The 22488-nt window shown below is 41.1% G+C and overlaps 1 protein-coding gene and 1 non-coding gene across 3 annotated transcripts; both read left to right on the top strand.

Annotated features, from left to right (window-relative positions):
- Positions 1 to 1108: 1108 nt before the first annotated feature.
- SNRNP27 (small nuclear ribonucleoprotein U4/U6.U5 subunit 27) lies at positions 1109 to 12764 on the top strand. Of its 2 annotated transcripts, XR_002004672.4 has the most exons (7): positions 1484 to 1621; positions 2697 to 2817; positions 4043 to 4155; positions 4986 to 5065; positions 10714 to 10778; positions 11781 to 11952; positions 12039 to 12764. XR_002004672.4 is itself a non-coding variant. In XM_019020955.4 (6 exons), exons 1-6 carry the CDS (start codon positions 1588 to 1590, stop codon positions 11833 to 11835), a joined length of 468 nt encoding a protein of 155 aa, XP_018876500.1. In that variant the 5' UTR covers positions 1109 to 1587; the 3' UTR covers positions 11836 to 12764. The 2 variants fall into 2 exon arrangements, 1 of the variants encoding a protein (XP_018876500.1); XM_019020955.4 differs by having other exon boundaries at positions 1109 to 1621; positions 11781 to 12764.
- A 7414-nt stretch (positions 12765 to 20178) lies between these two features.
- LOC115933662 (small nucleolar RNA U13) lies at positions 20179 to 20283 on the top strand. Its single transcript, XR_004069525.1, has one exon. It is a non-coding gene; the product is annotated as a small nucleolar RNA U13 (small nucleolar RNA).
- Positions 20284 to 22488: the final 2205 nt, after the last annotated feature.

The following is a 22488-nucleotide window of genomic DNA, read 5'->3' as shown; positions in this document are numbered from 1 at the left end:
GGGGTCTGCACCTCCCTTGAACCTCCCCATTCTACACCTAGTGCATGCTTTGCCAGGGTAATTCCAAAGGCATCTGGGGGTCGGGGCTGTTGGTAGAAATCCTAGATGTCATGGCTGGATCTTTCCTGGAAGTTTGGGTTGGGACAGGTATTAAACAGGCCACTCTGAATGTATAAATCTAATTAAAAATTTATGTGATTGGTGGGCATTTTTTCCAACCTAATAAAGTCCCTTTCCATCCCCCATCTCTTTGTATTTTAAAAGCCAGGTCACTAGACTTGATAATTCTAGAGAGAGCTGACTGAAAAGAGTTGGTTTGATTAGAAATAGAGGTTCAACACTTTTACACTGTTGGTGGGAATGTAAATTAGCTCAACCATTGTGGGAGACAATGTGGTGTTTCCTCAAAGACCTAAAACCAGAAATACCATTTGACCCAGCAATCCCATTACTGGGTATATACCCAAAGGAATATAAATCATTTTATTACAAAGATACTTGCACGCATATGTTCACTGCAGTACTATTCACAATAGCAAAGACATAGAATCAACCCAAATGCCCATCAATGATAGACTGGATTAAAAAAATGTGGTACATATACACCATGGAATACTACACAGCCATAAAAAGGAACGAGATAATGTCCTTTGCAGGGACATGGATGGAACTGGAAGCCATTATCTTCAGCAAACTAACACAGAAACAGAAAACCAAATATTGCATGTTCTCACTTATAAGTAGGAGCTGAACAATGAGAACACATGGGCACAGGGAGAGGAACAACACACGCTGGGGCCTGTAGGGGGAGGAGCTGGGGAGAGGGAGAGCATTGGGAAGAATAGCTTAATAGATGCAAGGCTTAATGGGTTGATAGGTGTAGCAAACCACCATGGCACACATTTACCTATGTAACAAAACTGCACATCCTGCAAATGTACCCTGGAACAAAATAAAATAAAATAAAATAAGAAATAGAGGTTTGAGTCTTTCCTGGTAAGCATATTTATGCTCTACCACAGACGGTTCAGCCTTGGGGCAAGACAGTCTTTCTCCTAATTTTTGTAGTTTTGAACATTCTAAAGTTTTTGTTGTTGCTGTTGTTTTCCCTGAGGACAGAGGCAACTTTGGGGAAGTACTTTGTCGGGTAGGATGGAATCTGGGGCCTTTAGTTTTCCTTCCAAGAGCCCATAGGAGGTTTTGGGTGCCTTCTCAATGCTGGCATGAGAAAATATAAAGCAGATGGACAGTGAACTTTGGTATATTCACTCCTTATGAATGTTATGTGGAAAAGTGGAAGAACATAAGCTGTTTGTCTATGCTATGTTTACAATTGGTTTGCTCTATTTTGTGCATGTGGACAAAAATGGGGGAAAAATGAAAGCTGTGTTAGGATAATGGGTATACGGCTGAATTTTCCAGGAATTTCTATAATAACACCAAATCGCATGTTTTAATGCCCACCGTGAACAAAGAAGACCGGAACCCTCGCGACTCGTTTTGACGTTTTCTGGTCGGCGGTAAAAGCTCGGTTCCCGGCCCTCCCGGAAGTTGTTGCACAGTTGTTTCCGGGAAGCGGGACTCCAAATGGGTCGCAGTCGCAGCCGCTCTCCACGGAGGGGTGAGTCCTGTAGCAATTCGGAGGATATGGGGCTCTGTTGGAGGCCCGTCCCTTTTGTTTTATTTTGTTTTGTTTTTGGTAGCCGCGTAGCAGAGAGGCGGGCCCTTTTCCCAGGCGGAGAGCGAGGGGTGGATAAAGGAACGTAGACCTGGGCCCTGCCCTCTTCAGCCCGCCCTCTCCGGTTTGAAGGCAGTTGTTTGTCTCTGAATTAGTTTCATTAAGTCTTTGTCACCTTCATACAATAACTTTTATTACACTGTGGCCGGTGGGTTTAGAATTAGAACTCAGTTCCTTTGCTGAATTTCTGGGCGACGGTGGGCAAGTCACTACTCAGCCTTTCTGAATCGAATTCCCAGAATGAGTCATTGAGGGTAGTATTGCCAACTTTTAAAAACTGATGTGAGAATTAATGTCACATCCCATAACATACAGTATGTGATTCTGCCTGGTTCTTAAATACTTAATAAATGTTAGATTCCTGCCCAGGTCATTACAGGGAAATCGATATTAAGAATTTTGAGTCCTGGGAGCTCACTTCGTAATGTTTTCTGGCTACCAGCCCCATAATGAGGCAGCGCGACGTAAAGAACCCTGGACTTCCGTTAGGAGATCTAACTTAGACCCTCGGTTCTGCCCCTGATTCGTTTTTTTTTTTAAATCAATTTATTTATTTTTAATGAGACAGAGTCTCCCTCTGTCGCCCGCCCAGGCTGGAGTGCAGTGGCGGATCTCAGCTCACTGCAACCTCCACCTCCCGGGTTCAAGCGATTCTCATGCCTCAGCCTTCCGAGTAGTTGGGATTACCCGTCCGTGCCACCACGCCTGGCTAATTTTTGTGTTTTTATTAGAGACGGGGTTTCGCCGCGTTGGCCAGGCTGGTCTCGAACTCCCGACCTTGTGATCCGCCCGCCAGCATCACAAAGTGCTGGGATTACAGGCGTGAGCCACCGCTCCCAGCCTCTTTTTACCTTTTTAATGTGACTAGTAATGGTTTGCATTATTTTTCTACTGGACGGCGCAGCTCTAGATATTTGAGGTAATTATCAGTTCTGCAATTTGTGTGCATTTGCATTAGAACGTAGGCGTTCCCGGTCCACATCCCGGGAGAGAGAACGCAGGCGCCGAGAAAGGTCCAGGTCTCGGGAGAGAGATCGGAGAAGGAGCCGCTCGCGATCCCCGCACCGGAGACGCTCCCGGTAAGGGCAGAAAATAAGCCAAGAGATTTATTTACCGAAAGTCCGTAAGAAACTGGTCGCAGCTCTTAACTTTGTTTTCATCGCTTATAAGGGGATTTACGATTTCCTGAAATGGAGGAAACTTAATCCAACCTTATTCTAAAGCTAACATTCACCTTGGTTAAATGGTGCTAATAGTACTCTACATCACAAAGTTGTCTTGAAAGAGTAAGTAAGAAATAATGCATGCAAACCCCAGAGCATGGTGTTTGGCAAGAAAAAGAAATAAGTATTTTATATTTTTGTTTCTTTCTTCCGTTCCTTTCCTTTCCTTTTCTTTTCCTTTTCCTTTCTTTTCCTCTTTTTTGAGACGGAGTCTCGCTGTGTCACCCAGGCTGGAGTGCAGCGGCGCAATCTGCTCTCTGCAACCTCCGCCTCCCCTGCAATCTCTGCCTCCCCTGGTTCAAGCAATTCTGCTGCTGAGCCTCCCAAGTAGCTGGGACTACAGGCACGTGCCACCACACCCAGCTAATTTTTTTTGTATTTTTAGTAGAGACGGGGTTTCAACGTGTTAGCCAGGGTGGTCTTGATCTCCTGACCTCGTGATCCACCCACCTCGGCCTCCCAAAGTGCTGGGATTACAGGCGTGAGCCACTGCCCCCGGCCTGTTGTTTCTTTTTTATTAACTTTTTGGTGATAATGATTTATTCAAGTATGTAATCAAGAATGGATGATCTTGGAAGAACATTAGAAATGGGCTCTGAGTCTTTTTTTTGGTTTTTTTTTTTTTTTTTTTTTTGAGAGAGAGGGTCTCCCTGTGTTGCCCAGGCTGGTCTTGAATTCCTAGGCTCAAGCGATCCTCCTGCCTCTGCTTTCCAAAGTGCTGGAATTAGTAGCGTCAGCCACCAAGCCCCACCTGGCTCTGAGTCTTAATAACCATCAATTGCTGTTTAAGTCAGCTTTTTTGTATATTTGTGTGTGGTTGTTAGAAACTTTTAATTTACATTTTTCTGCCTTCCAGAAAGCTTTCTAGCCCTAGTTGTACTGAATGCAACTGATGATTAAGCAGTAAACTACATTAAAAAATTTTTTTGTTAACAATCAAGGCCTTGGCAGAACCTTTTTCCTCACTTTGCTATACAGAATGACTCGTGGTTCTGTGGAGCTCAGCTTATGTATATCTGTGCTGATTGATACAAAGTTGATATGTCTGTCTGTTTCTAACATCTTTGCTTATAAATATTAGATCTCCAAGACGACATAGATCCACATCTCCTTCCCCTTCTCGACTGAAAGAAAGAAGAGATGAGGAAAAGAAAGAAACAAAAGAAACAAAGAGCAAAGAACGGCAGATTACTGGTAATGTTATTAGATAAATAACTGTAGGAAAAGTACAGTGATGATAAAATTATAAAAGTTTAATCTTGAACATTTAAATGTTAAGCCTTTTATAGTATTCATTGCATAGGTTTTGAGTTTTGTTTTGTTTTTTTTTTTTTTTTTTGAGATAGAGTTTCATTCTTGTTACTCAGACTGGAGTGCAATGGCACGATCTTGGCTCACTGCAACCTCCACCTCCTGGGTTCAAGCAATTCTTGCGCCTCAGCGTCCCAGAGTAGTTGGGATTACAGGCACCCGCCACTATGCCCGGCTAATTTTTGTATTTTTAGTAGAGACGGGTTCTCACCATGTTAGCCAGGCTGGTCTCAAACTCCTGACCTCAGGTGATCCTCCCGCCTCGGCCTCCCAAAGTGCTGGGATTATAGACGTGAACCACCGTGCCCAGCCTGAGATTTTGTTTTAATTGCACCCTAGCAAGTTGCTGGTTATCTATGGTGCTCCTGATATAGAACGATAGTTAAAAACATGAGAATATTCTATTTTGGAAGTGTCTTCAGAACTATATAGTGTCATGCCTGATATTAAAGGTAGTCCTTAATATGAAACCCAGATTTTTTTTTAAAAAAGGTAATCCTGTCTAAAGGCTTCAAGGAGAGGACATTTTTTTTGTACCATAAGTTACATTCTGTCCGAATGTAAGAGGAATTTTTTCATTAGACTCATCTTCAGCTAATTGTTTTGTGTGTTCTCTGCTAGTGAGGTGGAATGACTGTTAATCTGTTACCACCTCTCTTTTTATTTATGTATATATTTGAAATGATAGGTCACAAAATTATTCTTTTTTGCAGAGGAAGACTTAGAGGGCAAAACAGAGGAAGAAATAGAAATGATGAAGTTAATGGGATTTGCCTCCTTTGACTCCACAAAAGTAAGTAAAATGTGCAACATTCTCATTTGAATTAATATGTTATGACTGTCCTGTCTTTCCATGTTCTTTTCCATTTATACAAATTTATTTGGTTATAAGACAATGACTATCTGTTTGAAGGGCTTTGAGAATACAAAGGAGGAAACAGTGAACTGCCATTGGAATTCAGGGAGTGGTTACCAGGGACGATGTTTGAATTAGATCTTAAAGGACAAGTAGAAGTGATCAGACAAAGAAGAGGAAGAAGATTATTTCAGGTAGAGGGAAGAGCTCATGAAAATGCCATGTAGGTGTAAAGGAGCATAGTGTATTGTGGGAATTTCAGATTCGACCAGGGATAAAGGGGTGCTGATGGGCTAGTGACTTAGGCTAGAAATAGAGGTAGGAGGCAAATCACAGAGGGCTTTTGATGCCCTTAGTCATGCTAAGGAATTCAGAGTTTATTCTTTTGGTGTTGAGGAGAGGAAGTAGTGACTTTTAAATAAGGGAGTGGCATGGTTATATGTGTGTTTTGGAACAATGACTCTGGGGGCAGCGTGGAGGACAGATGGGAGGTGGGTTAGATTGGAGGCAGGGAGAACTGCTGATTTGTGCAAGTGAAAGATGATGAAGGCCTGAACTGAGTTGAGAACGATTCAGGAGCTGGGGGAAATGGGAGTGAGTAGTTAGTAATGCCTCTCAGGTGTCAGGCTGGGACCCTGAGTGATACAGTTAACCCAGAACAGTTCCTGGAAGGGGAACTGCTGGGAAATGGAAGAACAAAATCCAGCTGCCAGATAGAGATGACATTGGGCAGCTGCATACGTGTCTCACAGCTTAGAAGCGGGGTGGATAGGGGAGGGAATGCTGTCTAGCCTTCATAATAGCAGAGAGATGAGGGAAGAGGAAAAAGAGGGAGGGATTATATAGAGGAGGGAGAGCATAGAGCGAGAGATGGGGGAAGAGAGAGATGGGTATAGAGAGAGGAAATGAAAGGAAGAGAGGAGAGGGGATGGAGAGAGGGAGGGTGTGTGGAAAGAAAAACATATTTTTCAAAATCCCTTTTCTAGAATTTTAAGTCTTTCCATTTAGTTTTGCAAATGGAAATAGAGATGTTTGAGAAAAAGTTGTCAAAAATAATCCACTTTCCAAAGTCTTGTATTCCATTGAGTTGCTAATGGAATGGGGTAATCTCAGTTGCTGTGAGTTTCTTTCTAACTAATGTGACTGTGTAGGGCTCACGTTTTAAAATGACAGTGTGTAACTTAGGAATACTGAGGCATGACTGTTTTGAGGTGAGAAATTAAGAACAAGCTCTTGTTCTTGCAATGGTTATGTGAACTCTGTTTTGGAATTTAATGAAGTTTATTTATCAGCTTTTTTTCCCTTGAATGCCCTAAATTCTTATTTATTTTCCAAAGAGTATTTTATAAATGAAAGTTTATTAAGATATTTGTTGGGTGAATTAAAATACGTCAAAAGTAAAGCAACTATAGTTTTATTGTCTTTAGAAGAATGGGGAGGGAACTTTTTCCCCAAAGAAAATGGAATTATTTTCTTTGTTTTTTGGTTTTCCTGTTGCTGGATGTTAGGTTTAAAGTTCCTGAAAGTCAGATCTAAGGGTGGTGCCACCCATCACTTAAATGTAGTCAGTGATGAAGATGTTTGCTTATAAAGGAAAACTTAGGTGAAAAGTCATAGATCTTATAAAAATTATGGAGTACCATCACACTAATTGATGTCAGTTTTTTAAAATGACATCTACAAGGATGTCAATTTAGTTTATATGCAGTTGGCTTCATGGCTATCAGTTATAACGTCAGCTCATTTGTGTTTTTAAGTAATGTGTATCTTGTGATGTTTCATCATTGATCTATTGTGGGACCTCTTCATATGCCAGTATAGTCACCCATTTTCCTTTCTATTTGATTGTATTTTCATTTTTTTATTTGTATTATTTTTTATTTTAATTTTATTTCTTTGAGACAGAGTCTCGCTCTGTTGTCCAGGCTGGAGTGCAGCGGCGCCATCTCGGCTCACTGCTACCTCCGCCTCCTGGGTTCAACCGATTCTCCTGCCTTGGCCTCCCAAGTTGCTGGGATTACAGGCGCCTGCCACCACGCCTGGCTAATTTTCTTATTTTTAGTAGAGATGGGGTTTCGCCATATTGGCCAGGCTGGTCTCGAACTCTTGGCCTGAAGGGATCCACCTGCCTTGGCCTCCCAAAGTGCTAGGATTACAGGTGTAAGCCATTGCGCCCGGCCTCATTTTTTAGTTTTTTAGAGACAGGGTCTTGTTTTGCCACCCATACTGGAGTACAGTGGTATGATCATGGCTCACTGCAGCCTGACCTCCTGGGCTGAAGCAATTTCCCTGCCTTAGCCTCTGGAGTAGCTGAGAATAGGCACATGCCGCCACGCCAGGATAATGTTTTTATTTTTTGCAGAGATAGGGTCTTGCTGTGCTGCCTAGATTGGTCTTGAACTCATGGCCTCAAGAAATCCTCCTGCCTCAGTCCATTTTTTTTTTTTTTTATTTTTGAAGAGACAGAGTCTTCTATGTTGCCCAGGCTGTACTCAAACTCCTTGGCTCAAGAAATCCTCTTGCCCCAGCCTCCCAAGTAGCTGGGACTATAGCCTCACAGCAATGTGCTTGGCTTTTCCCTTTCATTTTATTAGATTGGTGGAAAAGTAATTACAGTTTTTGCCATTGAAAATAATGGCTAAAACTGCAATTACTTCAATAACATTCTTCTAGATAGTTTCAAAGTTTGGTTTTGTTTATTAATGGATAATTTTCTATGCCAGCATGTAAATAAATGAGGATAGGGCTAATAATATGCAACTCTGCAAATAGTTTCCAGAAATCAGTAAACCTTTAGGAATCGAACTTTGTAAAAAGGTTATCATCATTTACTTTTTTGTGCCCAAGACCAGTCTTTCTAAGTCATGCTTACTTCCTATTATAGGGAGTTCAAAATCATATACCTCAAGTAATTTGTTCAGGACTTACCTTCCACCTCGAAAAAAATACATGAAAATAGGAATAGAAAAGTAAGACCAAATACATTTATTTTAGCCCCACTTCAAATATATTATTCGTCTGTGTATGCCTTTTGGCCAGTGGGTCAGAATCAGTTTTTGCCCTGACACTAATATCTAATTAAGTACACTACACAGTTAGGCTAATCTTGCATAAGTAGTAATGGGAGAGGGAGGAGGTGGGGGTCACTTGTATGTGTCACGACGTTAGCTGATGATACTCATCTAAGTCATTTTCTGAATATCTGGGAGTGCAGTGACCTAGGATGTGAGAATGCAAAGGTGACTCTCGGACATATCCCTCCATCAAGAAGCTTGCAGTCTCATAGGGAAAATAACTTTATGATGTACATCATGGTTTTATAGGGTAGAAAATAGAGGGTACTGGGCTGGGTGCGGTGGCTCATGCCTGTAATCCCAGCACTTTGGGAGGCCGAGGCGGGGGATCACGAGGTCAAGAGATCAAGACCATCCTGGCCAACATGATGAAACCCCATGTCTACTAAAAATACAAAAATTAGCTGGGCGTAGTGGTGCATGCCTGTAGTCCCAGCTATTCGATAGGCTGAGGCAGGAGAATCACTTAAACCCGACAGGCGGAGGTTGCAGTGAGCCGAGATTGCGCCACTGCACTCTAGCCTAGTGGCAGAGCAAGTCTCCATTTCAAAAAAAAAAAAAAGAAAGAAAGAAATAGAGGGTACTGTGAGGAAAGCACAGTTAACATTTTTCAGCAGTTAGAGAAGAGGGCACTTCCTGGCAACTGGAATGTTTGAATTGGGCCTTGAACAATGGGTAATAACCAGATAGTTCAAGTTGGAGGCAGGGAAGGCAATTCAGGCATGAGGAACAACATGGGGGAACGTGGGTATGTTGAGTTGACTTGGCTGATCAGAAGACCTGAACAAGAATTTGTGAAAAAGAGGATGGGTGCTACATTCAGAAAGGTCAAGATGGAGTAACACATAACAACCTAGCATTTGTGTCTGTTATTCTGTTCTGATTCTTGATTTAAAGATCAAAATTGGGCTGGGCACAACGGCTCGTGCCTGGGATTCCAGCACTTTGGGAGGCCAACGCAGGAGAATTGCTTGAGACCAGGAGTTCAAAACCAGCCTGGGCAACATAGTGAGATCCCATCTCTACAGAAAAAAAAAAAATTAAAAATTAGCCCAGTTTGGTGGCATGTGCCTGTAGTCCCAGCTACTCGGGAGGCTGAGGCAGGAAGATCACTTGAGCCCAGGAGTTTGAGGCTGCAGTGAGCTATGATCACGCCACTGCACTCCAACCTGGCGACAGTGAGGCCCTGTGTCTAAAAAATAATAATTTTTAAAATGAACAAAAAATTGCAAGGGTTGTACAAGAAATGGGATTTAGATGAATGGCAACCATTCCAGCCATGATATGAGAATATTATTAGCTAAGGTTAAGTTAAATTAAATTAAATTTAGCTAAGTTAAATTTTGTGTGAATGTGAGTTTTTCTGGAGATTATACCTTTTATCTGGTTTCAAGGTATTCTTTGACCAGAAAAGATTAGATTCTGCTACCCTACTTTCTCAGCATGCTTTGCACATAGTACATACACTGTGAATGTTTGTTGGTTTGAATATTAATTGCTTATACACGATTGTAAAAATGTGAGCAGAGAGTTATACCACTTGGGAGCTCATAGGATCTGGAAATTATCTCTGCCTCATTGGACTCTCCTCCTTCCTCCTTCCTCCTCCCTCCTCCCTCCTTCCTGCTCCCTTCTTTCTTCTCCTTCTTCCTTCTTTCTTCTCCTTCCTCCTCCTCCTTCCTCCTTCCTCCTTCCTCCTCCTTCCTCCTCCTCCTCCTTCCTCTTCTGCTGCTGCTGCTGCTGCTGCTCTTGCTGCTGCTTCTGTTTGTGCTGCTTCTCCTGCTGCTGCTCCTGCTTCTGGTTCTGCTTCTGCTTCTTCTGCTGCTCCTTCTGCTGCTCTTGCTTCTTCTTCGGCTTCTGCTGCTGCTGTTTCTGCTTCCTCTGCTGCTGCTGCTGCTGCTGCTTGTGCTGCTGCTGCTCTTGCTTCTGCTTCTGCTTCTGCTGCTCCTTCTGCTGCTTTTGCTTCTTCTGCTTCTGCTGCTTGTGTTTCTGCTTCTTCTGCTGCTTGTGCTGCTGCTGCTCTTGCTTCTTTTGCTTCTGTTTCTTCTGCTGCTCTTGCTTCTTCTGCTTCTGCTGCTGCTGCTTCTGTTTATTCTGCTACTGCTGCTTCTGCTTCTTTTCTTCTGCTTTTCTTCTGCTTCTTCCCCTTCCGCTGCTGCCGCTTCTTCTGCTGCTTCTCCTTCTCCTCCTTCCCCTTGGCCCCCGCTTCTCCCCTACTTCCCTCTTCCTTCCTCCTTCTTCCTTTCTCCTCCTTTCTTCTTCTTCTTCTTTTTTTTTTTTTTTTTTTGAGAGTGGATCATGCTCAGTTGCCCAGGCTGGAGTGCATTGGTGTGATTATGGCTACTTGCAGTCCCAAACTCCTGGGCTCAAGCAATCCTCCCACCTTAGCCTTCCCCCAAGTAGCTGGGAGTACAGGTACATGCCACTGCCACCACACCTGCTTTCATGTATCCTGATTTAATGTATCCTTCCTGTTTTTTGTCTGTTTGTTTGTTTATTGTTTTTCTTCAGGGTAAGAAGGTGGATGGCTCTGTAAATGCCTATGCCATAAATGTCTCTCAGAAGAGGAAGTACAGGTATGCATAGCCCCCATTATTATGTTTGAACTAATAAATCAGTTTTTTACTTCAAACTTTATTATGAGATAATCATGTTTGTAGGAAATGTAGCAGTTTTCCATACTGTTCCTTGTTTGAATGAAATATTCATTGCTTATATTCTGGTGTGTTAAAATTGTTTTCCCATTTACATGTAAGCTAATAGCTATTAGAGAGAGGGTAGTTGGCTTAAATATTTTAGGACTATAGATAGTAATTTCCTCAGAAAAGCATAATTTCAAGTCTATGGGCTTTGATTTCATTATAATTTAGGTATAAGATAGATCCCTCCTAAACTAGATTGATTATGTAAGGATTTCAACTGTAAATATATTCTTCTGTTAAGTATAGGCATATTTTATTTGTACCACAGTTTTGGAATGAACAAATCCATACATGAAATCTCACTGAATTCTTAATGAATGAAAAAGTCAAGATATTTTCAAACATTGCCTTTCTCTCTAACTTTGTCACTGATAAAAGATTAATAGTCCAGTTAATTTAGATTATGAATCATGTGATTGAAAATGCTATAAGCTGAAGTACTAGAATCATCTTGGACAGTCTTTTGTAAAATTACCTTCAAATAAGGTCTTATGGGGAGAATCATTACAGTGTGCCATTGAATGTGCTCAATGGGTGCCTGTTTTGGAACTCTTCTCTATTTCTAAATTATATGTTTCGTGTTACCTAAAATAAATAAGGATTTTCAATTGATTTTTTTTAAGTCTGTCAATCTTCTCAAATAATTTCAAAATTAAACTTCCATACTGCTATTTGGAGTTAAAAGAAATCTGAAAGTCTTTGGTTTATTTTGAAAGTAAAATAATCTCTAAATATACATTAAATTACCTTGAATAGTTTCTACCCTAGACTTTGCTATTATAAAGATGGTTTATAGTTTTAATCTCTGATGGATTTTTTTTTTATAAGAGGAGTATAGGATTAAAAAAAACAATGAATTTTCTCTTATCATCATAGGCAGTACATGAATCGAAAAGGTGGATTCAACAGACCTTTGGATTTCATTGCATGAGAATTGAAGTGTTGAAGGATGATTTTTTTTCCCCTCATCTTGGTCAGAGAGTGGATTTTGGATTTTGTATTTAACTTGCATTCAAAAAACAGGATCTCAGTTCTCCTTTCTTGTAAAGTAAGAAAATCTTATTTATGATGTATGCAGTTAACTTACCTTGCCTCAACAGAAGAAAGGTTAAATATTACATTTTTTTCTTTTAGGAAATATCATTTGTGGCAGGCGTCAACCCCATTTTATTTGTCCTTATTCCTGTGGAAGCAGTATATGTTTTCTTCTTGAATGCTCATTAGGACTTCTTAAAAAAACATGAAAGTAATTTGGAAGTAAGTTTATCCAATAAAGCAGTATTTCTACCCTTTTAGATTTGATAAATATTTTTATTACTAAAGAATCTCCCCAGACATTTTCTATTTTTTTTCACACATAGATTTAAGTATCTTGATTGTTAGTAGTCTAAAAATGGGAAGAATGAAAAAGCATAACTAGATTTTTCTATCTTCTGTGGTCGCCCGCCCCCCCAAAAAAAATACCATTTGTGGTTCTCTCCGCAAGTATAAAAGCATTACATGCAAAAAAAAGATCTCAGAGAAACCAAAAAGTAAAAGAAAAGCAGAAAATCACCTGTTATCTACTCCCAGAAATAATCAATTTCAACATTTTGGTATATGTTTTTCCAGGCTTCTTTGGGTTGATCCCACCTATGAGATCAGAATATGTATGCAGTTCTTTCTTTAACCCTTTTTTCTCCCATGTACTGTGAACATTTAAAAAGTACTTTTAAATATTCTTTGGAAACTTAGCTTTTAGTAACTACTTGGTTGTATCATAATTTATTAACTAATGTTTTATTGGTAAACATTGGCTTGCCTCCCATGACTTGCCATTATAATTAAAACTGTGACTACTATCTGTCTCCATTACATACATATTTTTGTATGTTTCATTATTTCCTCAGGGTCCGTACTTAGACGTGGCATTGCTGAGTGAGATTAAAAGGGCCATGTATACATGTTTTAAGACATTTGGTATCTCTGGCTAAAAGGTAACAGCCAACTCTATCCAGTAAAGTATGAGCATTCTTGTTTCAGATACATGTACAAATATTAAGTGTAAAATTTGTTTTAAAGTTTCCTACCTGATGGGTAAAATAATGGTACTATTTGGTTTTGTATTTTTGTTTCATTTCTAGGGAGGATGAATATTTTTTAAATGTATTAGCCATATTTCTTTTGTGACATGCTAATTTTAAATCTTGGATCTATTAATATTTGTCTTTTGGCAAGCTCTTCTTTTTTTCATTTGAAGAACGCTCTTTTTCTATTGAAGATAATAACCATCACCCATTCTGTTGTAGACTTTGCTGGTAGTTGAGGCTGTGTGGCTAGGTTTTAACCTATTTTCCTGAGTAAGTACTACAAACATGGAACACAATTCAGATGATACAAAGGATATCTAGTGATGCATTAATTGTATATCCTTTCAGAGATATTCCACATATATATATAACATATCTATATCTATATATATATCTATATATATATATGTCTTGTATATAAAGATAGAAGCAAACTCTTCATACTGTTCTGCACCTAGTCTTTGTTCACATACATCTTATACATCTTGTGATGGTTTCTTATCAGTACCTATAAAATTGTCTCAGTTTTTTAATTTCTTTTTTTTTTTTTTTTCCTTTTTGAGACAGAGTTTCACTCTGTCACCTAGGCTAGAGGGCAGTGGCGCAGTTTTGGCCCACTGCAACCTCCCCCTCCAGGGCTCAAGCAATTATCCTGCCTCAGCTTCCTGGTAGCTGGGATTACAGGTGTGCACCACCACGCCCGGCTAATTTTTGCATTTTTGGTAGAGACAGGGTTTCACCATGTTGTCCAGGCTGGTCTCAAACTCCTGACCTCAGATGATCCACCCCCCCTTGGCCTCCCAAAGTGCTGGGATTACAGGGATGAGCCACCGTGCCTGGCCTTATCTCTAGATTTTTAAGGGCTGCTTTATAGTCAATCCATTGTAGGATGGACCATAATTTATTTAACTAATCCCCTGTTGATGGACATTCAAGTTATTTTTAAGTTATTTCTAATATTTTGCTACTTTAAGCAATTCTGTAATGGTTATCCTTGCATGTACATTTTACAAATCTTTAACTAGATTTTTAAATCCTATTGCATCTGAAATTTGACCACCTATTGTAGTTCTTTTTTTTTTTTTTTTTTTTGAGACAGAGTCTTGCTCTGTCGCCCAGGCTGGAGTGCAGTGGCATTATCTTGGCTCACTGCAACCTCCACCTCCTGGGTTTAAGCAATTCTCCTGCCTCAACCTCTGAAGTAGCTGGGACTACAGGTGCATGCCACCATGGCTGGCTAATTTTTTTTTTTTTTTTTTTTTTGAGATGGAGTCTCGCTCTGTCACCCAGGCTGGAGCGCAGTGGCGCAATCTCAGCTCACTGCAACCTCCACCTCCCGGGTTCAAGTGATTCTCCTGCCTCAGACTCCCAAGTAGCTGGGACTACAGGCGCTTACCACCACGCCTGACTAATTTTTTGTATTTTTAGTAGAGATGGGGTTTCACCATGTTAGCCAGGATGGTCTCAATCTCCTGACCTCATGATCCGCCTACCTCGGCCTCCCAAAATGCTAGGATTACAGGCATGAGCCACTGTGCTCAGCCTCAATTTTTGTATTTTTAGTAGAGATGGGGTTTCACTATGTTGGCCAGGCTGGTCTCGAACTCCTGAGCTCAGGTGATCACCCACCTCGGCCTCCCAAAGTGCTGGGATTACAAGCGCGAGCCTCCATGCCCGGCCTGTTGTAGTTCTTTGAAAGCTTTCCTGGCACGTTAGTTCCCTGTAAAGAAAATAATAATGATAACGACTGCATTGCATGCTACAGGGTGCAGAGCACCTTGATTCACTTAATCCTTATGAGATAAATAGAGCAGGTACTACCATCTCCCATTTCCCAGATGAGAAAGCTAATGCTATTCAGCATAAAGGCAGAAACTCTTGATGTTTATTCTACCTACTGCCTTCAATGTTTAAATATTTGAATGTTGTACAGCTTTGAAGTACCCATTGCACAACTGTCACCACCCTAGGCATTTGGATTATTTTGCTTGGACTTTTTGCCAGCTGAGCTAAATAGTTCCCCATGCCTCTACCCACCAAAATACTATATATCTGTAAATAATCCATCATAAGGACAGTTTCTATTTTTGTGTATACCTAAGAAAAGCAGACCTAATTGTTGTCTTAATAGTGAAGCCAAATCTTCTAGGATAAAATAATAGACTCCAAACCAAAGTACTGCCTTATCATTTTATTGGTGTTGTGTTACTAGAGATTTGACTTGAAATCCTTAAGGCAGCATACTTTGCAGATAAATAATCTGAGAGAATCTGGTAGGTCAACAGATCTGCTGTCTGTGAGCTAACACTAAAGAAATAGAAGAGGAAATCTTTGAAAAACCGAGAAAAGATACCTTTGATCCCAAAAGTCTTGGTTTGAAGGAACTTTTAGCCATTAGATCATCTAATTCTGGAAGAATAACCAAAGTGCAGCATCCTTGTATTCTTCCTCTAAGAGGCTCATCCTCATAGGAGATGTAAATTGAGCCAAGTTTTCTAAGTGTCTAAATGTTAAGTGCTCCAGGGCTCAGTCATCGGACTCTCTAGTCTCTTCTTTGGTGAACTGTCCATTTGTGTGGCTTCAAACACCTTCTGCCATCTCTCTCAAATTTATACTCTTCCTGTCGGACCATTTTACTGAATTACAGTCATGTATATGCAACTAGACTATTAGGCGCCTCAAATTTAAGATTAACTGAACAGAACTCTGCCCAGTCTTCTTTTTGGGGGCTTTCCCATCATAGTAAATGGCCCTTTCATTCACTCCTTTGCTCAGACCATGGTTCTTGGGGCCATCTTTGACTCTTTTATTTTATGCCTTACATCTGATTCATTAGCAGATTATTTTGGCTTTAACGTCAGAGTACATTTTGAATTTGACCACTTTTCACCACCTATGCTAACCTAAGCCATCTCTCTTGCCTGGACTACTGCAGTAGCCTCCTAACAAGTCTCCCTCCTTCCACTCTTGCTGCCTGTTTATTCTCCAACCAGTATCAGAGAGGAACCTTTTGAAATGTACATCAAGGCTGGGCGCAGTGGCTCCTGCCTATAATCCCAGCTCTTTGTGAGGCTGAGGCCAGCGGATCACTTGAGGTCAGGAGTTTGAGACCAGTTTGGCCAATGTGGTGAAACCCCGTCTCTACTAAATATTCAAAAATTAGCTGGACGTGGTGGCATGCACCTGTAATCCCAGCTACTCGGGTGGCTGGGGCAGGAGTTTTGCTTGAAATCTGGAGGCGGAGGCTGCAGCGAGCCAAGATCTCACCACTACATTCCAGCCTGGGCAACAGAGCGAGATTTTGTCTCTAAATTAATTAATTAATTAAATGTGCAACTAGTCATATTGCTTCTGGCTCCAGTGATTTTTTAAAAATCATTTAGAATAAAGTCCAGTCCTCAGTGTGGTCTACAGGGCCTCCATATGACCTAGACCCTGGCTTTCTACAGCCTCACTCCCATGCTCACTGAACTGAGCTACACTGGCCGGCCTCCTTGCTGTTCTTTCAAAACAGGCTTGTGTCTACTCCCAGAGTCTTCTCACTTGCTCTTTCTTCCTTCTGGAATGTTCCCCCACCTCCCCAATTTGCACGAGTAGCTTCTTTACATTGTTCAGATCTCTGCTCAAACTAAGGTCATTCCTGATCACCCTATCCAAAATAGCAAACTTTCTTCGCTGTCTCTGTACTCTGCTTTACTCTTTTTTTTTTTTAACATTTAAAAAGTTGAGATAAAATTTATATACCATAAAATTTACCCTTCTAAAGCTTACACTTCAGTGGTTTTTAATATACTCAGAGTTATGCATCCATCATTCCTAATTCCAGAATGTTTTCATAACCCCAGAAAGAAACCTCATATCCATTAATAATCACTCCTCATCCCCTCACCCCTAGAATCCACTAATGTACTTCCTGTCTCTACAGATGTACCTATTTTGAACATTTCATATAAATGGAATAATACAATATGTAGCCTTTTGTGTCTGGCTTCTCTCATTTAGCATAATGTTTTCAAAGTTCCTCCGTGTTGTAGCATGTATCAGTACATCCATCATTCTTTTTTGTCTGCAAATAATATTCCATTCTATAGTTATACCACATTTTTGTTTATAATTCATCAGTTGATGGGCATGTGAGTTGTTTTCACTTATTGACTATTAAGAAATAATGGTGCCATGGCTGGGTGTGGTGGCTTATGCCAGTAATCCCAGCACTTTGGGAGGCCGAGGTGGGCAGATCACTTGAGGTCAGGAGTTCAAGACCAGCCTGGCCAACAAGGTGAAACCCTGTCTCTACTAAAAATACAAAAATTAGCCAGACATGGTGGCGTGTGCCTGTAATCCCAGCTACTTGGGAGGCTGAGGCAGGAGAATCGCTTGAACCCGGGAGGCGGAGGTTGCAGTAAGCAGAGATTGCACCATTGCACTCCAGCCTGGGTGACAGAGTGAGACTCCATCTCAGAAAAAAGAAAGAAAGAAAGAATGGTGCCAGAACATTTGTATACAAGTTTTCGTATGAACATGTTTTCAGTTCTCTTGGGAGTATGCTTAGGAGTGGAATTACCAAGTCATATGGAAACTATGTTTAACTTAAACATAAAGCACTGTCAAACTGTCTTTCAAAGCTGCTGCACTATTTTACAGTCCCATCCACAATATATGAGGGTTCCAGTTTCTCTGTGTGGCTCTCCAAACCCTCCTTTACTTGTCTTCACCGCATTTATCACTGCCTGACATATCCTATATTCTTTTATTATGTCTGGTTCTTCTATTAGACAGTGAGCTCGGAGAAGTGGGGGATCTCTTTGGTTAGCTCTGCAGCCCCAGCACCACACAGTGGCTGGCACAGAGTGCAACGCTCAACACATGTCTTGAATTCGTGAATATAGTTCTGTAACCTTTTTTCACTAACCTAGTCCCTTGATCTTCATTTTACATCTGATTAGTTACCCAAGTACTTTATTTTGTATTTAACTTGCATTCAAAAAACAGGATCTCAGTTCTTCCTTCTTGTAAAGTAAGAAAATCTTATTTATGATATATGCAGTTGACTTATCTTACCTCAACAGAAGAAAAGTTAAATATTACATTTTTTTCTTTTAGGAAATATCATTTGTGGCAAGCGTCTTTCTTGTAACAGTCTTAAAACATTGTGACAAAGCTAAACTCCTTTCGAACAGTACTCAGAATGATATTGCCCACTCTTTCTGCTAATCCTTTGCTTTGTATCTTTTGTCCATGCCTGTATGTATATAGCAGAGTAGGAAATTGGGAAAATACATAGTTTGGGCCTTTAAAAAGAAAATGCTGTAAGGGTTATTTTACAATCTATTTACTCAACACTGTGCCTTTGGGATCTTTTCTTTACAGTATATGTAAATCTACCTTTTAAAAAGCTGCTGCATAGTGTTTTGTGTGATATACATATGACAGTTTAGCCATTGCCTTTTTGTTTGTTTGTTTGTTTACCTGCTCTGGCTGGAGTGCTGTGTGGTGTAATCATGGCTCACTGGAGCATCAACTTCCTGGGCTCAAACAGTCCTCCTGCCTCAGCCTCCCAAGTAGCTGGGACTACAGGCCACACCACCACACCCAGCTAATTTATTTTTTGAGTAGAGGTGAGGTCTCACTATGTTGCCCAGTCTGGTCTCAAACTCCTGAGCTCAAGTGATCCTCCCATTTCAGCCTCCCAAAGTGTTGAGATTACAGGCATGAGCCACGGCCCCTGGCTATTGCCTCATTTTCTAAATCACAGATTTGTAGAGTGACTAATTTTTGCAAAACAGCGTTTTTTAAGGTTTTTAAAATTTAATATTATGATGTTAGGTATCATATTAGTGTGTCCAAAATAGCCACAAAGAAAGAGATGATACTGTTGAACCAGAAACTTGAAATCCTGATTTATCTACTTCGAGGAACAAAATCAATTCCTCAAAACCTTATAAGACAAAATGTATTTTAATGTCATAGTAGTTAGGAGGTATCAAACTCAGTTATAAATAGGGGGCTTTAATTCCCATAGTGATAGAACTTTTTAGGCACTTCAGGATTATAATACGGTAACAGTTTTCTTCCCTGCCACTCTGGGGTGCTCTCTGAAGCGGCATCTCCGGCAGAGAACTCCATAGTGTGTGATGACCCTGCTGCTTGCTCAGTATTGGCATTTACCACTTAATATACTGTCCTATGCCCATCTGGAGTATAAGCCCCCCAGAGGAGACTGGGCAGAGATTAACTTGGCAGTAAAGATTATCTGACAAGTCTAATATTTTATGTCTTTGTAATTCCCCATTTTCAAGTATATATCTCAATTAGTTTATCTTGATATATGCTCAAAGATATAAACTATTGTCATCCCATGTTTATGCTATTACACATAGCTTTTTGTTGAAAGTTCTGGTCATAAAATTCTGGTTCAAACATTCTAGAATTCCCAACTTCTATTTCGGGAGCTGTGACTCTCAGTCAGTCAATGCTTAGGCCATGCCTTTGAGGCACTAGGTATTGAAAGTCACCACTTCTTCATTATCTTAGGATTCTCAGTTCTTTCTTCAAAACTTATACTTTCAGGTTTTCTTAATTAACTGGTCATTCGATACATTTGTGTAAAATAATTTCTAGGAAAACTCCGAATCTCAAAACCTTTGTTTTATACTTACTACTTCATGTCCAGTAGATGGCACCAAATACCCTTTGAAGGTCTTCATTATACTAATTCCTAGTTGGTGTTGCTGGCTGATTGATAATTTCATCCACCACCAAGGAACGAACATGGTCTGTTCTTCAGCTGATTCTCTAATTTTTATATAATGTAGTATTTTTGTTTGGAGTCTAAGCTAGACTTGTTGGTGTTTAAATTATTTGCTGTTTCTGGCTCAGATTTCAACCTTTTTTCCCCCTTTTTAAGACAAAAATAAGTGTGACTTTCCGGTCAGGGTGATTGTAGAGGAAGGGTCATGATAGTGAAATAGGACTTGGTTAAAATAAAGAGTTGAGAGTAAGAGACTAAAGACATATGCCAAATGTTTGTAATAAAACCAAAGAGAAAATATAAATATATACAAAATCCAAAATGTCAGGATAATGAAATCAAAGCATTTTTAGTATTATCACTTTGGGTACTTTAGTAGAATTGCGCTCGTTTATGATTTTGAAGTTTGTTTTACAAATAACATCCAATTTTAAAATACTCTTTAAAAACTTAGATCCTTTTGTAGTTCATAAACATAGTAATTAGGTGTTCCCATTGCATGTATGAGATGTGCCTCCCAAAGAGCTTGTTACAGCGTTAGTACATTACCTGTCTGATATGGAGAAAAAAAACTGTTATATTTCTACCTTCATTTCCAACTTTGTATTGTGCTTTGAAAACCTTTACCTTCAGTATGTGTATTTCATTCGTATTTTCATAAAGAATCAGTTTTTAGATCCAGTTAACCACTGAAACCAGAATATGCCTATATGTCAGGCATGATTTACTACGTGTTTATTCTATTTATTGAGTTGATTTAATTTTAGTGGGTTTGTGGACATTAAAAAATACATGTTTAATATTTCCCACCATAATTACATTTACACCTTTGTCTTTCTTTTTCTTCAGTACTTGAGTTGTCAGTGTTTTGTGACTCAGTCTGGAAATCTGTTTAAACTACCTTGTCTTTATACAACTACCAACAGGAGGATTGGTAATTTGGGCTCTGGGTGAGACATACATAGGTTCAGTTTCCATGTCTGCAGCTGAATGCATGACAGGGAAAATCATTTAGCCTCCCTGGGCCTCAGTTTCTTCACGTGCAAAATGTAATTAACACAACCTACCTCATGGGGTTATATTGAAGATTAGAGATAATGTAGGTAGGATACCTACACATAGTAAGCTATTATATATTGGCAACAATAATAAACTTTTAAAAAAGAAATATGTTCATGCTTTACTCATTTGTATTTTGGGGACTCAACCTACCAAGAACTTTATTTCTACTTTTAAAATTGGAGATGTCTGTCAGTACATTGGCAGTGTAGCTTGGTTTGCCAGATAGCTTTCATTTCAAAAATTTTAATAGGTTTAGGGACCGATCTTTAACCTTTTTAGTTCTGTATACGTAACATTCTATTAAGCATTTATATTGGTACCACCCCATGCGGAAACACACCATTTGCAGACGTCTTAAAGAGTATTCTTGGCCGGGTGCGGTGGCTCATGCCTGTAATCCCAGCACTTTGGGAGGCTGAGGTGGGTGGATCACCTGAGGTCAGGAGTTCGAGACCAGCCTGGCCAACATGGTGAAACCTCGTCTCTACTAAAAATACAAAAATTAGCCGGGCGTGGTGGTGGGCACCTGTAATCCCAGCTACTCAGAAGGTTGAGGCAGGAGAATCGCTTGAACCCGGGAGAAGGAGGTTGCAGTGAGCCGAGATCGCGCCATTGCACTCCAGCCTGGGCGACAAGAGCAAAACTCCCTTTCAAAACAAACAAACAAAAACAATAATCTTGTGAGTGTTTTCATCTAGAATTAAAAGGGAGGGGAAAACCCCAAAAGAGATTTAAGTCAAAGAATCTTAGGGTTTAATGCCATTCTGTAGGTTCAGGAAGTCTCTGAGCTTTAAAAAGCCGCTCGCGTGAAAGTAATTAATTATTCCATCACTTCCCGGGGGTGCGGAAAAGGCGCATGAGCTCAATGCTGTATACTGCAGGCCGATTCCAGCTCTTTCTTGAGGGCAGAGAAAACGCCAGGCGGCGAGCATTTAACAACGGCTGGCTTTTCTTCTCAAGCCCCGCAGCAGCCACGTGGCGCCTGCCCTAGCTCCCGGCTCACCGGCCACTAGCCTGCACCGCTCTTCGGGAGGATTCGCGGCTGGGCCCTCGCCAGCCCGAGTTCCGCGAAGCCCGGAACCTCCAGGGCCGCGGCCACCAGACCCAGGGCTCCGGCCCCGAACCCAAGCGGGGCAGAGCGCCCAGGCGACGCGAGGTGCCAGCCTTCCATTCGATGGACGCCTGGCAGGTCCCCGGAAGTTTTCCCCGGGGACAGGTCTTGGCAACAGGTCCGAGGCAAGGCCGGGTGGAGCAGAGCTCGGCAGCAGCTGGTGAATCAGCGCCGCCCAGCGCCGGACCGGCCCTCCCAGCCAATGCCAGACCCGGTGAGGAGCAGCCAGGCTGCTGACCATCAGCCACTTAGGGCTCGCCTGGCCTGGAGAAAGGTGACATCATCGTAGCTGGGAGGTTTCCGAAGGCTTCACCAATGGGAGACCGGCGAGGTGCTTGCCTTCTGCAGCTCTTGGCCAATACTAACAAAGCAAAAGGGTGCCCGGGTTGTTGGTATAGAACCAATGGGAAACAAGGAAGGAGCACGAGGCGGAGTTGCGAATCCTGTCACCAGTTGGAAAGAGGAGGTGGAGCCCGGGCCTTGTCAAGTGTGACCAACCAGCGAGAGGAGCGGACTTTGCGGGGTGGAGCCCTGAAGCCTTCTCCCAATCGCACAAGTGTAGGGGCGGGGCATTCTTTGGGGGGCCCAATG

The sequence above is a fragment of the Gorilla gorilla genome, chromosome 12 (assembly GCF_029281585.2).
Source record: "Gorilla gorilla gorilla isolate KB3781 chromosome 12, NHGRI_mGorGor1-v2.1_pri, whole genome shotgun sequence".
Classification (NCBI taxonomy): Eukaryota; Metazoa; Chordata; class Mammalia; order Primates; family Hominidae; genus Gorilla; species Gorilla gorilla.
The sequence above is the reverse complement of the archived record's forward strand: the minus strand, read 5'-3'. Positions and strand labels throughout refer to the sequence as shown.

Coding starts and splice junctions, on each gene's coding strand:
- SNRNP27 (XM_019020955.4), top strand. CDS start 1,588: ATGGGTCGCAGTCGCAGCCGCTCTCCACGGAGGG. Junction 1,622..2,696: donor CAGCCGCTCTCCACGGAGGG/GTGAGTCCTGTA, acceptor CATTTGCATTAG/AACGTAGGCGTTCCCGGTCC. Junction 4,156..4,985: donor CAAAGAACGGCAGATTACTG/GTAATGTTATTA, acceptor TCTTTTTTGCAG/AGGAAGACTTAGAGGGCAAA.